At 43.0% G+C, this 18,069-nt stretch overlaps 1 protein-coding gene across 1 annotated transcript in view; it reads right to left on the bottom strand.

Annotated features, from left to right (window-relative positions):
• Positions 1-18,069, bottom strand: part of FBN2 (fibrillin 2) — a 250,342-nt gene that overhangs the window by 66,804 nt on the left and 165,469 nt on the right. The window contains exons 21-29 of the mRNA XM_078067554.1: positions 14,901-15,038; positions 14,239-14,289; positions 13,421-13,546; positions 9,623-9,850; positions 8,981-9,106; positions 4,023-4,151; positions 3,127-3,252; positions 728-853; positions 125-247 (exon numbers count right to left, since the gene is read on the bottom strand). Of these exons, the coding sequence (XP_077923680.1) occupies positions 125-247; positions 728-853; positions 3,127-3,252; positions 4,023-4,151; positions 8,981-9,106; positions 9,623-9,850; positions 13,421-13,546; positions 14,239-14,289; positions 14,901-15,038 (1,173 nt within the window). The remainder of the gene's footprint in view (positions 1-124; positions 248-727; positions 854-3,126; positions 3,253-4,022; positions 4,152-8,980; positions 9,107-9,622; positions 9,851-13,420; positions 13,547-14,238; positions 14,290-14,900; positions 15,039-18,069) is intronic.

The raw sequence follows: 18,069 nt of genomic DNA, 5'->3' as shown, positions 1-18,069 counted from the left end.
TAGCATTAAATAAAGACAAGAACGACTCTGAGTAAGCTCAAATCCCGTGTTTCCGGTCCAGACCCCCTCCAAACACGGGGAGCGAGATTTGGGAGGTAAGACCGGGGAGCTGTCCGCGGTGTACCTGCGCACGACCTCCCGTCGGGCATCAGGGCGTAGCCCTCGCCGCAGCTGCATTCATAGCTGCCTTCTGAATTCGTGCACCGTGTGTCGCAGCCCCCATTCATGATCATACACTCGTCGATATCTGTGAAAACAACATTGCGACCCCGTGACTTATCAGACCTGCTTCCTTCAAAACAACAACAACAACAACAAAAAATAAGGAAGGGAGATTTTCTTCTCTTTAAACAGATAATGCTTAAATGGCTTTGGATTTCTCTCCCCGCTATTGGGTTGGTTTATCTTTATACGATTGGTGTCTCCTAGCTCTTTCTACTTCCTTTTAGATAAGCATTCTATTGGACATGTAGCCCCAGGAGCCTAAGATTACAGAACTCAGAAATGCAGTAGTGAGGGAGTTTAGGGTGTTTTCCATGATAAAACCAGAGACTCCTCTGCAAAACCACAAACGATGGCATCCTACAGCTCTGTCCCCATTCTGAGATTCGTGTTTAGGACAAAGGGCTTCCATTCCACTGGCTTCATTACAGTAAGTTCAGTGCCAGGAGCTGACCTAGCCTGATTTGAGAAATGCAAGCTGCAGACCCGTCTGGGGGACGCTCACCTGTACAGCCCTGCCGATCCGGCGTGGCCTGGTACCCGGGATTACAGGAGCACTGATAGGTTCCAATCATGTTCACACATTTCCCATTTCTACAGAGACTGTCACTCAGGGAGCATTCATTTATATCTATAAAAAGATACACAGCATTAATGTCTTTGCTGTAACCGTATCATTTAAAGTACCAAGAAATGTTGCACGTGACTACTGGTCCCCACGGTGGTTTGCGTACTTTTCGGGGAAGTAAGATGATCTCCTGGGGCATTCAAAGGAAATACTGCAATCTGTATTTCTATCTAAGACGGTACCGTCCAGTAGAACTCTGTACACTGATGGGACTGTCCCGTATCTCTGCTATCCAGTACATAGCTGCTATTGAGCATTTGAAGCATGAACAAAATGATTAAGGAATTGAAATTTAAAAACATTTTTTAATTTAATTTTTTAAAAAATAATCTCTTTGCCCAACATGGGGCTCAAACTCACAACCCCAAAATCAAGAGTCACATGGTCTACCAACGCAGCCAGCCAGGTGCCCCAGGAATTAAATTTCTAATGTTACCAAATTTTAATTAAATTTAAGTAGCCACATCTGGGTTGTGAACATGAGACCATGTACATGTAGCACATGCCAGAAATAAAATTCACTAATATTTAATATACGAATTTACCCTGGCATGCTCACCTGGTCTTTGTTAGATGGTCAAGAGTTGCCTCAATAATGTGGAGGATCCTGAGGGAAGAAGGCTGGTTCCCCAAGCCACAGGCCCTGATACCAGGGCCTGCACTGTTTGTGTGTTTCCATCTTACTGTGTTTAGTGTGCCTCGATAGGTGGATCTACATCACCTACTTTAAAATCAACTAACCCTTATAAGATAGGCAGGTGCCTTATAAAAAAACTTCTGCAAAGGTCTGTGGAATCAAGTAGTGCTATTACTGCAATTATAAGAGAACAGCAAGAAAACAGTAGCATACAAGCTATTCGTGAGACACAGTGGAAGGTAGAAACAATGACAATATCATTGGGTAAAATTAGACCTTCATCCCAGATTCTCAAAATTACCAAGAAGACTACGTGACATGTGGATTTATATCTATGATCATGAAATGCATATTTCATTAAAAGTGCAAAAATATGCATCTTATATTATATAATACACCTGTAAGGGGTACTTTTTTTTAGCTATAGGATCCATGAAAACTAACAAAATAAATTCGAGTTAGAAACAGGTCTCTGATTCACTGAATCACAAAGATGAACAAATATTCTGCAATCATCTTTATGAAAAAGTTTTAGTACCACTATTAAAATGAAATAAAAATATTTAGGGGTGCCTGGGTGGCTCAGTTGGCTAAGCGCCTGCCTTTGGCCCAGGTTATGATCCCAGGGTCCTGGGATCGAGCCCCATGTCGGGCTCCCTGTTTAGCGAGGAGTCTGCTTCTGCTTCTGCCTTTGCCCCTCCCCGCTGCTCATGCCTTCTCTCTGGCTCTCTCTCTCTCAAATAAATAAATAAAATCTTAAAAAAAGAAAAAAACTTTAAAATTTTTTCAATTTACCTTTTAAAAAATGTCTGTTTAGTGTATGATTTAAGATTCACCTAATATATTAGCAGAACAATATAAATAGGGTTTATAAATAAATACATGTCTAGTGGAAAGGTGTGCTCAAATTCTGTTTTGAAATGGGGGTGTGCCATCTGCTCTGTTTTAAACCGTTTTTACTTGCTGACAGTTGCAGGAAAGATTTTCTGTGAAGAAAATGTTTCCTGAGCACATCAAGGTTTTAAAACCAACACACCAGAGCTCAGGAGTCCCAGAGGCCTCCGTATACATATGAAAAGCTGTTGGATGGAATGCTCCAAGACCAGCAAGACCAGCTGGTGTTCTCACTGCACCCCTGCCACCCGCCGCCCCTCAGCTCTGTCAGCGAAGAGACCAGGATCTTTCTGTGACAGGAGGGTGAGGAGGGAGCTCACGTGCTCCCACACACAGGAGCAGACCCCGTGATGACAGACATGGGGGTGCTGAATGAATGTCAGGGAGACACACAGGGGAATGCACAGGTGAGCCCTCAGGGAACAGCCCTTCCAACATCAGCAGCTTCCCCAGCCCGTCGTCTGTGGAGGAGGGACCTACGTGGCCTGACACAGGGTCCCACCACAGGCGTGCTTGTCATCAAACAGTGGGTCACCAGGACAATGCAGGCTCCTTTGAGTGTGCCACTGAGACATTCTCTAAGGACACAGCCCGAATCCAAATAAAGGGGCTCTGAATTTCCAACTTTGAACCAGCTAGATTGCACGTGCCCAAAACAACAAATTTGTTAGAATTGACCGCTGATCTTTAGGATCTCCACCAGGTGAGCTGGGTGGGTTTACGTGCTGAGGAGACAAAAACTCACCCACACAGTCCTCACGTGACGGTGACAGCTCGTGTCCCAATGGACAGTCACACTGAAAGCTGCCCTCAGTGTTCACACAGGTTCCACCCCTACAAAGGAGAGGGTTACGTTCACATTCGTCAATGTCTGAAAGGTAAAAACGTGAGATCCATTAAAGAACTCTGAGGGGAAAACATTCACGTACACAGCATGGGGGGAGAGATGATCATCTGAGGTAAGTGGGACTCAAACGTAAGAGACAGGTTTCAGAGGAGGTTTGGATAATGTTCTCACTTTTTCTACTACCAGTAAATAAATGGTAAGCTTTTTTCTTAAAGACAGTGAGTTGTCAGGGAATTGACTTGCATGAAACAAGCAGACTCACAAGAGATAAAAATAAACAATATTTGTTTCACATCACCCTAAATTCCAGGCACCATATATTGCTATCCATACCACTAATCAAAGTAAAGGAAAAATCACAGACTGATCACCTTTTATGTCCCGTGTGGTGAGTCCTGTAAGTCACTAAATATGGACTAAAAGGTAGGCAGTACCAAGGGATTGTAATAACACACAAAAAAAGAAATAACATGGGATTTGAGTGGCTGAATATAAATTTGGGGTCACCCCCCAAGGTCATGCATGTTAAGTGAATCCCTTGTGGGTATTAGTCTGTGCTCATTTTAGATTCTATGAACAAACAGAACCCAGTCTCAGTATCTCACTGCCACCGAGGCACCAAGAGGCTGGGGCTCCCCGAGAGTTATCTCGGAGCAGATTTCCTGTCTGACACTGAAATCTGCTCTCTCGCTCACCACAGCGCCTGGCCAAGCGTGCTGCTAACGGCTTGGACACAGGCCAAGGTCGAGCTCCCTGGCTTGGAGACTGGACGGGAAGAGCTGAAGCACACTTACCCATGCAGTTCTTCATCATCATGAACCCACTCTCGTAGCCTTCGAAGCACTCACACTCGAAGCTGCCTGGCGTGTTGACGCAGACGCCGCTTCCACAGAGGTCAGGAGAAATCCTGCACTCATCAATGTCTGAGTCACGGGGTTGAAAAGAAACGAGAAAAATCGCATGAGAGGAGCAGGTACTGCAGAGCAGTGAGGCAGGTGCGGCCTTCCCGGGGAAGGTGCAGCCCCCGGGGGGCGCCGGCGAAGTCAGCGGCTAGCAGTAAGGAGCTCCGCGTGCCCGAGGTCAGCTCCAGGCGAACGGGGCCCTGGGCACATTCCTTTCCCCAACTGCCAAAACTGTCACGGCCAACGGGCAGGTGTGCGTTGGCCTTTTAGAATTCTGGAATTGTGGATTTCTCTTTGTGGCTTAGAAGTGGTAACAGAGGGATGAACAGAGCAACTGCGGTATGAGCCAGACAAGGCAGGTGGCAGATGAGGACGCAGTGGACACATGGAATGAAGTCCTGGGCATGCAGCGGGGTGGCTGGTGACCAGCACACCCAGCCAGCCTCAGAGGCAGACGTGGCCCCCCAACTTCCAGCTAGACCGTGTACATACATGGCGGAGCTGTGAAACATGCTCCGGGGTCTGTTTTTCTGTCACATTCAGATGTGGAGGGGCTACTGATTGAGTTCTCAAAATAAAAATAAAGAAAAATGATGTGTTCGTCGCTCTACATACTATGGAAAATAAGAATCTTCAACGGCAGCTTTTATGTTATCAAAAACAAGATTCTCTGAGAAATATCCCATGCTCGTAACTGAGATTTTTTCATAGAGAAGTCATGTCTATAAATATAATTGAGAAAACATGATGTATTTAAAAAACATTTTTTTTTTGTCAGGAAAGTTTTTGTAGGAAAAAATGCCTTTGCTGGCATCTCTTCATTTTGGTGAATTTTAATTCTGAAGTCCTTCTATCACAGGATTTATCAGGGGGTAACTTGTACATGCTCTCTTGGGTGTCTCAGTCTCAGAACGTCAAATGCTTTTCTCCCAGCATTTGGTCTTTATTTATTTCCCAAATTACAGGCAATACTGAAGATATGCTTTTAAACAAAATTCTTAACACCATTCACTGATTCAATTAGGCAGCTAACACTATGCATATTGATTCTCTTGCTTGTTGTCGATCAGTATCCAGAAACTGGCAGTTAGAGATGTCTGAAGAACAGAGAATGAACTCACTGGCAGAGCACAGACACGTTCTGGCTGACGTGATGTGCTGGTTGCTGCAGTGTGGAGTGTGGACTCTGGAAGCAGACACCTAGGTACCAATCCTAGTTCTATCATCTACTGGGTGAAGAGGCTTGGGAAAATCATTTCATTTCTGTGTGCCTCAATTTCCACATCTGTAAAATGGGGAGTATACTACAACCCACCTGCTAGGATTAAGTGAACCAGTATTTGTCAAGTGCTGAGAACAGTGCCTGTCTCATACAAAGTGCTGTATCCATGGAAACGGTTTTCTGCTAAAAACTGGTATTTTGGGAGGAGGTGGCTTTGAACTGGTCCTTTGAACAGAAATTCTAACTTTAGGGGGCCCCTGGGTGGCACAGTTGGCTGAATGACCAACTCTTGGTTACAGCTCAGGTCATGATCTCAGGGACTTGAGATCAAGCCCCTCACTGGACTCTAAGCTCAATGAAAAGTCTGCTAAAGTTTCTCTGTCCCTCTGCTCCTCCCCAGGCTCACGCGCACACTCTCTCTCTCTCTAAAATAAATAAATACATCTTTAAAAAAAAGAAATTCTAACTTTAAAGATGTGGAATGAATAGGACAAGAGATAAAGTGCACAGGTGAAGAAAAGTAATGCATTTCAGAGAACAGTCCATTGCAGAGTGCCTGGATGGCAGAGGTTGATAGCGCAAGGACAGGTAGGATGGGTGTGATTAGTGAGGGTGCCAAAAGAACACGGGCTTTAAATGTTGTGAAGAATGACGGCCAACAGTGTCCTGCTGTCCTTTCACGTTATACACCGCAACACTGCAGTGTGACCAACAAATGTCTCTCTTACACAGTCAAAGGCGATGAGTTTCAGAGTCATTAAGTAACTTGGCTAATTTCATACCAAAAACTGGAAGAACCCTGTCTTCACCCAGGTTTAAAACTGTGAGTCACTGAAAGTTGCTTTGTGGGCAGTAACACATGGTGGTTGGTGAACATGAAGCATCAATGGCATGGAAGACCCTGGAAGAATCTGCCATGCAGTGAATACTGCCACGTGTTGCCCAGTTCCCCCTTTAGGAAGGAAGGACTTACTCACCTTTCCCCTGCTGCTTCTGGGGGGCTTTGGGGCACAAAGCCCTGAGATGTAAACTATCTTCCAGAAATGCCTCAGCTAAGAGGAACATTCCTCATACTCACACCCCTTCTCTGGGCAGATGTATCCAAAGACTGACCATACAGGTCCACAGACACCTAGTCTTGTTGCCCTAAGACAGTTCTGACGGGCCATCCTAGATCCAGAGCTCCCGGTGGGGTGGGCTGAGGGCCACACTGGGACTGATGGCCGCCCAGCCCACTTCTGCTTTCTTCCGTTCCCTCCCCGAGGTGTCGATCCCAAGAGCAATCCCTAGTAAACCTTCTGCAGGCTAATCTCTGCTCAGAGTCTATTTCCTGAGGAGCCGAGCCAGCACCTACAATAGTCTTGAAGAAAGAACAAAGAGTATAGTACTTGGAACAACCACTGCGATGGAAAATATACATAACTTCTTCCTTGTCCCAGACAGGGAGAGATCAAAACTAGATCTGAGGCCTCGATCCTGAGTGAAATGATGCTATTGCTATAGACAAGGAGGTCGCTAGGCAGAGGAAGGGTGGGGATGGGACAAAGGGAGGCTAAAGTGAAGAGGCGCTGTGGGATGGCACGTGCAAGTGTGGCACTGAGGCAGAGGGGAGGACAGAGCCTGCCTGTGCAGGCAGGGGGCCACAGGCAGCTGTGAGAGGCGGAGGACTCTGGAAAATGCCAAGGGCAGGAAGAATCTGTGAAGATGAACAAAGACACATCACTGGCACAGATGGACGACCGAGACAGGGAAGGACCACAGAGACCAAGAGAGAAGAAAATCGAGGAGGGGCTGCAGCCAGCAGAGAGGTCAAGGAGAGTATGCACCAAGAGAAAGGTATTTTTTCAACCTGACAAAGGTGTTCTGTGAGAGAATGTATATGTGCCTCAACGAGGGAGGGCAGAAGTCAAAATTACATAGATGTAGAAAGTAAACGGCTCTTCAGGAGAGAGAGGTGAGAGATAATAGCAGGGCAACGGGGTGGCAGCATGAGGGACAAGATGGCGGAGGAAATGGCATGAACTTGTTTTCAGGTCCTGGGAAAGCAACAGGAAAGGGAGGGAAGTGCTGCAGAAAGAGGAGGGAGCCTGCTGACAAGGGCTGGAGCAGGTGCAGCAAGGGGGAGGGCATGCGGAGGAGCGGAAAACCGTGGAACATGAAATCTCACTGCCTGAGAGAGGGGCGGGTGTGGGCAGGGATCTGGCCGTGAGAGTGGATGTCAAGAAAGAAGAGTGGCAGTGAGCAGGGGCCTGAGAGGGCGTGCGGGTCAGAGGAGGTCTACAGGTGGAGTGGAGAGTCAGTCAGGGATGTAAGAGGTGAATGGTGTTGCTGAGCAGCCGTGAGTCCAGCTGAAGGCGAAGGAATGAGGTGCAGGTGGCTCCTTCCTCATCAGAAGCCTGAGAGCCAAGCAGGAAAGCCAAATGGGGGGTGAGGATCTGGGGCAGCAAGGGAGACGGAAAGTTCAGAAACGCTCCAGGGATGGTCGAGGTGGGCGGCGACCTGGGGACTCCAGTACCTTCCACAATAGAGAGTGAGGAAGGAGTCAGAAGCACATTTCAACAGTCTTGCACAAAACAAAACAAAAACAGAATGTGATCAAATATGATCAGGCTGGTTTATAGATCAGTGCCACACACTAGATTTTGGGTGTATTTTGGTCTGTTAAAAGAAAGTCCTTCCTAAAATTTTAAAGAAAGAAAAACTTATATATGTACAAAAATAAGGGTTGATATGATGAAGATCTGTAGCTCTGAAACAAATAATGCAATATATGTTAAGAAAGAAAAAAAGTAGAAGAAGAATGTAGCAGGAGGGGAAGAATGAAGGGGGGGGAATTGGAGGGGGAGAAGAACCATGAGAGACGATGGACTCTGAAAAACAAACTGAAGGTTCTAGAGGGGAGGGGGGTGGGAGGATGGGTTAGCCTGGTGATGGGTATTGAGGAGGGCACGTTCTGCATGGAGCACTGGGTGTTATGCACAAACAATGAATCATGGAACACTATATCTAAAACTAATGATGTAATGTATGGGGATTAACATAACAATAAAAAAAATTAAAAAAAAAAAAAGAAGCACATTTCAGTGGCGATCAGCAGGGGTGAGGGCAGAGGGAAGGAAAAAGTCCAAGGAGGGGATGAATAAAGAGAGTTGTGAAAATAAGATCTTGGAGATACAGTTCAAGAGTCTGGAATAATTTATTTAATGTCATAGAAAACTCTGGACTTCCTATCTTGTCAAACTAAAGGGAACAGGTATGGACAGGGATATATGGATGGTGACTGGAGCATAATTACTGAGAAAACTCTTCACAGATGAGGAAAATAAGTTACAACTGCTCTACTACAAACTTTCACATTCTTAAGAGATATTACGTATCATTTAGACAATTAGTGCTTGCTCTAGGGTATTGATCCTCCCGGAAATCCTATTTTTCTGTTGTTCCTCAGGTAAAACAGCATTTTCATGCTGTTGTGCTCCTCTCACAAGAGCTGGTTTGGAGAAGCGATTTAAGAGCAGGGAATAAAACCCAAGAAGCCAAACGTGGGCTTTTTTCGAAGGCAGTACTTTCCAACAGAGCAAAAGAAGAGAGCCAGGGTCCGCCAAATCCAGCAAAAGAGCGGTCTTACCCGTGCAGTTTCTTTCCTCCATGTCCAGAGCAAAGCCGCTGTTGCAACGGCACTTGAAGCTGCCAATTGTATTTCTGCACTTGCCGTAAGTGCACATCCCAGGAAAAGCTTTGCATTCATTGATATCTGAAAGCAGAACAAAGCAGGAATGGAGAGCCAGTTGATTGAAAAGTGTGGGTTCCTCGGTGAAAGCTGAAAAGCTATCACGATGGAAAATAATGTTCCCAAGTCCAAACGGGGGCCCTCAACATCGTCAGTGATCACATGGATGCCACAGAGAAAGTTTCAACCCTTTTTAGTGAAGGGTTCCGATCTCCTTCTTTCTGACCATTCATTTGGTAAGGTTTAGGGGGGACGGAGCTTTCTGCTGCATCAGGGCTGCATCTGGTCAGGCTGCGCTAAGGGAAGCAGAGATACAGTGTGGACGGATGTATGAAAAGTGAGATTAGTGGCGTGTTTTACATCTTTACTTCAGTACCAGCCAATACAGGTGATTCATATTCCTGGGCCAAAAGCTCGGCCACAATTCACGTTTAACAAAGAAAATAAAGTGGCAAATTACATGCGTAAAGCAAACCAAATCTGAGAGAAAGTGGGAGGTGAGCTTTGGTGCAGAGAGGTCAACGCGACCCTGAAAGTTACCTTTGTAAAATGGCCGCCCTGTAAGAACGTCCCCTCTGTTAGCAAAGCCCGGCCCCCGGGGGCACAGGGTCTCATACTCCTTGGTGCCAGGTTTGGGGCATTCCTCACACTCCGTGCCCCAGGCTGCCCCAACCGCACAGCAGCAGGCATCCATGCGAAACTTTCCAGGAACAGGATGGACACATTCATCTTCATCCCACTTCAAATAACACTGCTCCATGCGGATGTCTACACGGCAAGTGAAATCACAGTTTGAGATGAAGGTGTCACGTTCACTGACCATTCATATACTGAGTTTCAGCTCAGCACCTGGCATGATGCCGAGCTCTGGAAATACGATAATGGGTGAAAAACAGAGTCCCTGACCTCCTGGAATGGACTCCATACAGTCACTTGAAGAGAACAAAGGTGGGTTCCTCAGTATTACTTTATTTTCACAAGACACCTTCAGGAAGGAAAGATTCCCTTGTGACCAGACTCCTTCCTATCATCATCCATGATCCCTTTTGTGTATTGCTCACTTCAGAAAGAATAAGATTACTTTAGTGACAGATTCTTGTTGTTCACTGAATTGCTTAAAGTGGCTTGCAACCAGTTCTGTCCTGTCCCAGTCAGAAGCAGTAAATGATCAACTGTAATCTATCTGCCAGCTTGGGACAACTACTAAAACAGCTTTACAAAGGAAAAAAAAATGTTTTTACAGTTAAAGTTATTTTTTTGCTGTCAAATTTACCTTTGGTATGGTTTTTGTCCTGCATTATGTAAATTTGCCCTAGTCAGGGGCCAAATTATTTGCTTAAATGTCACATTTTCCCTTCAATCTTGAAATATACCAGGATCTTAGAAGACTGACAAGAGTCACAAGATAGGATAAATTAGCATGGTCGGTAAATGACACATTTATCTGTTAGTCAACAGAGCTGTTGGTCCAACTACAGCCAAACACTTGGCTGTATGGATAATGAGATAAAAAAGGTTTTCTTTAATCAAATGTTTTATTTGATGAAAGCCTTCCAAGACATTAAATCTTTTCCTAAACCTGAAACTGCTGAACAGAGTATGACATCCCTAATGGAAATATAAACATAAACAAATAAATGTGTTTACTATTTTAGTTACTGTCAATACTGATTCTTTCAAGTGCTCAAGCAAAGGTAGCATCAACTTGAGCAACCTCCTCAGCTTACAGTCACGTCCATTTCCAAGGATGGTAATTAAAAAGTCCTTTTTTTAAGGAAAGAAATCACTGTGGTAAATTTACATTTTGACTTGGTAGACTGAATACAGGTATTCACAGTAGGTATTCCGCCTTATGTATCCGCACCATCACCAGCCCCAAAGCCATGCTCTCTACCAGTGTGAGGTACAACAGTAATCTCCGGAGCCTCATGACCTCAAGGCACCCAGTGGCCACTCCCAGTCACCCCATCCAACACTGTCACTAAGGATCTTAACAAGATATACAAGTTTTATTTAGGTACCCTGAGAACTGTGGACTAAGTCAAACTTTTTCTGAGGTCACTGATGTAATTTGCTCAAGAAGTGAGATTAGCTAAAAACAAAACAAAACAAAACACCCCCAAAATCATTTGAACTTAATATGTAAAGAGTTATGAGAGCCTGGCAGAGTAATCCTGTGTCTTTGCTACACAGATCCGTATCAATATTTGCCTCAGTAATCAAAACACTGTACACTGACCACATACGGCCCGGGAATGTTTTTACTGACTTGGGCAGAAATTAAAATATGTATTTGGAAACCTCTGGATAGTTCATGAGCTCTAGAGTTTGCTGCGGTCCTCACTATGCCTTACTACCACTTCCCTCATTTATGTTACCTGCCTGGCCCCTGAGAGTATTTGAATTTGGACCCCTGATCTAGATCAGTTCCTATCAGAGCAGTTTATCTCTACTTCTCTTCTCAGGATATTTTACATGTCTAAATGTCAGTCTCTTCTTAAACCTCCTCACATCCCCAGCCGCAATTCATTTTTGTACCATAATTCGAGTAGTGACAAAAACATTTAACCAAAGTACCTGGATGAAAACTCTAATACATCCTTTTGGAACATTATAAAAGGTGTGATTTCGAGTGATATTATTGGGAATTTATCTTGTTGAGTAATAATTTACAATCACATATATCTTCACATATAACATCTTTTTGTTACTGAAGGCTATTTGATATTATTAGTCATTTGACCATACTGACGATAGTATTTGGCATCTTCAAAAGATACTTTACTTTTTTCTAAACTTTTTAGATAATTTAACAATAAAAATCTGAAAAGAATTTTTATTATTGGACTTTTGGATATTATAATTTCTTCTCTTTCCTGTGTTTTTTTTTAATTTAAATTCAATTAGCCAACATATAGTACATCATTAGTTTTTGATGTAGTGTTCAATGATTCATTAGTTGCGTATAATACCCAGTGCTCGTCACAGCACATGTCCTCCTTAATGTCCACCTCCCAGATATTATAATTTCTAATCAATTCCACATGACTTCATAGCCATACTTTGTATCCTAATTTAAATATACTATTAAAAATTAGCTTAAAATGAAATTCATGTTAATTATAATGACTCTGTACAGTGTTGCAAATATCTTGTACTATTAATTTTAAAATTCACTGATACATGTGGGGTACCTGGGTGGTTCAGTCAGTTAAGTGTCCGCCTTCGGCTCAGGTTGTGATCCTAGGGTCCTGGGATCGAGCCCCATGTAGGGCTCCCTGCTCACCTGGGAGCCTGCTTCTCCCTCTCCCTCTGCCCCTCCCCCCTGCTCGTGTTTGCTCTCTCTAATAAATGAGTAAAAGATTTTTAAAAAAATAAAGTAAAAATCACCAATTCATTTAAATACCTTAAAGATCTTTGAATATAACACTGTCATTACTCATGCTTTGTCTACAAGCTTAAATTTCAAATACAAACCTATATACAGTTATTTTACAAACTAAAACTTACTGTTCCAATGCATATTGGAAAAAAAAAAACCCTTAAGTAAATAAAACATTATTTAGATACAATATAGAATTAAGGAAAGTTTCTTTTTCAATCATTAAACTCAGATTCAGTTAAGCATGACCCTGATAATGATAAAGTCAACTAGGCATTTCTGCTTTTATTTTTATGTGTTTATTTTAAGTAATCTCTACACCCAACATGGGGCTCAAACTCATGACTTTGAGATCAAGTCACATGCTCCAAGAGCTGAGACAGCCAGGCTACCTCTCAAGTAGGCATTTCTATACTAAAGATGTTGAAAAAAAGAGCTTCCTCATTTTAGATCTTTACAAAATGAAGCATTAAGAAAATTTAAACTCTAAGGTGATAAAGGAATGTCTAGGATCAAGCAATGTTTTCAAAGAGAGACAACAACCTTGCCTATGACCTCCCCCACTGTCTTATTTAAGAGTGCAGCTGCAATGAACTGATAAATGTTGACTCCAAACACTAGTTTCCAATTTTTCTTTTATGTTCAAAATATACATAGTTCTCTTATTCCATTGACCAATGTGAAAGACTGAAACTACCTAAAATATCTGATTAAAGAAACTAACTTTTTGAGAGAGTTTTTGAGCAGGACCAACTTCCTATATTATACAGAATCCATGTCATTTAAACACATTCACTTTAAAAATATACTCTAGTGATTCCCCCCAACCAAATATTTCATTTAAAGCCAGTTTTCCAGCTATAGACCCAGTGATTTTGAAGTGGTCAATGCCCAAGAAATAAGAAAAATTCATCCCTGGTTTCATGCATAACAATACATAAAGACATGAATCTTACCCAAACACACACGGCCAGTTCCATCCAACGTAAGGCCTTCGGGGCACTCACAATGAAAAGATCCTTTGCTATTGACACAGCGTCCATTTGGACAAACGCCAGGAAATACCTCACACTCGTTAACGTCTGCAGGGAAATAAAGTGAGCAGAGGGATAAAGATGTTAGAAATAGAAAAAGCAGGTGTAGTCTTCCCATATAGCATATTCAATCTGTAATACAATGTGGATTATTACTTGAGTCGAACAGAAATATTCCACAACGCAACCACCGGGTTTCCTAGGTACCAGCTGTGAAAATGACCATGGCCTTGCCCATCCATAAAACAGCCCAGACATGCTCCTCCCCCAGCTGCTTTGTGCCTTTATGCCTAATGATGGCCCCATGAAAAAAAAATTTTTTTAAAGATTTTATTTATTTGACAGAGACACAGTGAGAGAGGGAACACAAGCAGGGGGAGTGGGAGAGGGAGAAGCAGGCTTCCTATGCAGCAGGAAGCCTGATGCGGGGCTCGATTCCAGGACCCCCCCCCGATGCGGGGCTCGATCCCAGGGATCATGACCTGAGCCGAAGGCAGATGCTTAACGACTGAGCCACCCAGGCACCCCGTCCCGATGCAAAATTACCCAACAGCATAAAAAAGGAGAAATGGGGAACTCTAAGCTGTTTTCCGAGAATATTATTCTAAAGCATTTGTTGATTACATTGAGTATTTTTATTGCAATTTCAAGGCTTTTAAAAATGATAAATATCTCCAAAGTGAATGTTCATTTTACCTACTGCTCTAAAGACTTACAGTATCATCCAAGTATACACTCACCTTCACAAGAAACACCTTTAATCCTGGCAAACCCTCTTGGGCAAGCTGTATCTATGAGAACAAGAGGACACATTTTTACTTCATTGTAAGAGAAAATGTAACTGTTTTAAGTTCAAGAAACAGTACGGTGGAATCTAAGTTGAACTGAATAGAAACCACAAGCTGGGGTCTTAGAGCCAAGGACTCCAGGTGCTCTCCATTCAATTCAGGATGGTACATGACACACTGTGTTAACTCCCATCAGGGTTGACCCATATGGAGATTCTCAGTTTTCCTACCATTCACTTTTGTTTTCACGATGTCAGCTGAATTACAAGTAAGCTTTACTTCCTTACATATAGGTTTAAAAGAAAGAGACATCACATTCTATTTGGACATGCGCAAACAAGGACACTGGAGGATACTGACAGTCACCCAGCAGCTAAATTCCAGAAATTCCCTTTCTCGTCTAAAATGCTCAGAAGGTCTGCTTATAGTAAAAGGATAAACCAAATACATATTTCAACAAGTGAATAAATTTCACCAGAGAAGACATTTTAGGGAGGGTAACGATCTTACAGTCTTTGTCACTCCAGAAATACATAGGGAAACAGGTGCCCGCCTAGCTGAAGCAACAGCTTTCCAGTGAGAAGCCCAGAAGGAGCTCCTGGGCAGGCTCCTACCTAGTTCACACCGTTCGCAGGGGCTCCCCCAGGCAGCTCCGAGCGTGGCGCAGCATTCCGATTTCAGCGTTGCTCCATTAATGTTCACCTCACAGCGGTTGTCCTGGATGTTGAGCCAACACGTCCCTTTCAGGCTGTCTGAAGAGGAATAGGGAGGGATGGGGAGCTCTCATCTCTGAAGAGAATGTAATTCACTCTTGTACAACAAAGGCAATTCTTACAGTATTTAACAAAAGCATTATTTTAACAATGTTTTAACGTATATTCTTTAAGCATATTTATGTGTACATGTATTTACACAAATACAGTATATTACATACATGTAAATCAAATAATCATACTATGTACATCTCACAGGACATGATAACTAATACAATTTTATCTACTGATAGTCCATGCCACTGTTGTCCCAGATTTTATGCTGGTATTTACAAACTCAGGGCATTACCATGATAAGATCATTACTTGTGTGAAAAATGCAGATAAGATTGATCTTTTATGATAAATGCTTTGATACTTAAGATTTTACCAAGTAAAATTCCTTAAATCATTTCCTTTTCTTGTAGTCCCCCACCAAATACACCACACATAATTTATGTCCTATTACAGAGAAACCAGCATTTTCTAACTGAAGATAATTATTTGATGAATAATTTACCAAAAAATCAACAAGATGAAGAAAAGAAACATCACCTATAAAACCACCACTAAGACACACCAGGGCTAGCGAGTGATGGATTTTCTTTCGGGTGTTTGCCTTTACATGATGTATGTGCGAGTTTGTCTCTAGTTCAGAAAGGAATACATGTTTATGGTAAACTGTGTGAAGAAATGGGAGCGATAATATAAAAAGGACGTGCATCTAATTAAAGAACATTTTGATTCCTATAGAAAAAAAGAATATTTTCTTAATAATGCTAAGACATTATTTGCCTTTTTCCACTCTCATTTTTTCACAAGTGTACATATGATAGAGTTTTCTAGAAGCTACACAACATGGAATAAAATTGTCATTCTGTTAAAAAAGAAAAAAAAAAAAGGATGTGTATCCAACCACCTAGCGCTAACTACTTGTACATTTTGGTCTGTCTCCGTATCACGTGTAAGTTAGGATCCCCCTTCTGTGACCGCGGCATAGCGGGCTTTGGAATGGTCACAAGGCATGCAGTCCAAGTGGACAGGGCCAGTGCAAGTCGGGTAAAAGAAATCATTCCCGAAGTCCTCCTTGCGGTACTGTGGCTCCCAGTTCAGGGTGCATAACATTACCAAGGCTCCTGTCAAAACTCAGGTTCACAAGTACGCAGGTGTACGGCCCGGGAGCCTACATCTGACAAACTCCTCAGGTGAATGCTTTGCAGGTGGTGTGTACAACAGCTTGACCAAAAACTTAACAGCATATTGCGGCTCACAGCCTTGGAGCACAATAAAGAGAAAGTATCTTCCTATAGTTTTTACCTTAAAATTCACTTAATAATATGGCTAAAGTTTCACTGCCAGTTTTGGCAGTAAACACAAAGCATAAGGGGAAACAGAGAAAGAGAATTACAGTGAAATCGTCAGCACCGGGAAGGAAGAAGCTGTGGTTTCTGATTCCCTCCTGGACATGAGCAGGTAGGAGGAAGTGCCCTGCAGCCGAGTCCTCGGGGACAGAGCCCAGAACAAGACAACAGCGTCCCTGACTGGACACACACACACACACACACACAAAAACGATGGGGCAAAGCCGTGGAGAAGAGCTGGATGCTCACTTTGCTTTCTTCTGCTTTGAGATTCAGTTTGGGTGAAAACAGGTGCAAATGAAAAAGACTTTCTCATCAGACCATTTTTATCAGGTCTCAAATTACAGGCTTTTTATAGGCTTTTCACATGTTTGTTTACTTACTTGTTAAAACAGCCTCTAAAGCATGGATAATTTGCAGATGAGAAAATGAAGGCCCACAGAGGTCAACTAGTCTACCCAAGGTCACCCAGCTAGTCCAGTGTCCCCATCACACATCAAAGCTGCATATTCTGATTTCAGAGCCTCCACTTTGTAACCTCATGCTTCTTCTGGCTGGTATGGTACCAACACTTAAAAGTTACAAAACGCACTGATACACATGCACATATACACATATTAATCTCTCTCGCTCTGATTGTTTTTCTGTGTGTGTACAGACACACACACACCAGATGTAGTTATATAGCTGTGTGGTCAGGGGCTGGTTAAGAACTCTGAAAAAAATAAAGCAGGCTAAGCAGTCTTGATTGGAAAAAGACTGTTCTTATCTAGGGTAGTCAGAGAAATTCTCACTTACAGTGTGACCTCTGAGTGAAGGCTGTAGGGTGGCAGATATTGAGAAAACAAAGATAAGACAGAGGCTACAGTAATAATCAAGAAGAGAAATATTGGGGGCTTGGATTGGGGGGCAGTGGTGGTGAGAAGCGACTGGAATATGCATAAATGTCAAGTACAATCAACAGGAATTGCTCATGGATTCAATGTGGTGTTTGAAAGAAAGACATCAAAGATAACTCCAAGGATTTTGGGGCTGCTGATCGGAAAAACTGAATTTCCATTTGCCAAGACAGAAACAATTCTGGGAGACACAGGTTCAAGCCAAAAGATAGCAATTGTGTTTTGGCCATGCTAAATTTGAAGTATCCATTGGACATCCAAATGGAGATAGTGTGCAGACAGTTGGAAATACAAGTCTGGAATCAGTGGGGAGGTTTAGGAATGACAGATACATTTGAGGGTCAATGTAGAGGCCATCTAAGCGTGAGTGTAGACAGAGAAGCCAAGAGGTTCAGGGCTGACCAGGGAGACACCTCAAGCTGGAGGGCAGGAGGATATGGAAGACATAACAACGGAAACTGAGAAAAGGGGCCAGAAAAGTGAAAAGATAAGACCAGAAATGGAAAACTTCTTGAGAAGGGGTGAGCGAAAAGCACTGCTAACAGTGAAGGTAAGAAAGAAGGAAGGACCACTGTATTGACACCATGGAGGCTACTGTCCTTGTCATGTCCATGGAATCTGAGGACAGCATGCAGACCCAAGACAAAGATGTGGGAAATTGGTTTGGATTACAGGGAGCCATCGGATGTTGAGCAATGTTATGCAGGAAAGATTAATCAAAGGTATTGTTCTATTATATTTAATAATTTTCAACCAAGATACAATAGTCTT

The sequence above is a fragment of the Halichoerus grypus genome, chromosome 2, assembly GCF_964656455.1.
Source record: "Halichoerus grypus chromosome 2, mHalGry1.hap1.1, whole genome shotgun sequence".
Classification (NCBI taxonomy): domain Eukaryota; kingdom Metazoa; phylum Chordata; class Mammalia; order Carnivora; family Phocidae; genus Halichoerus; species Halichoerus grypus.
Note: the sequence above shows the minus strand (reverse complement) of the source record. Positions and strands in the feature narration are given on the sequence as shown.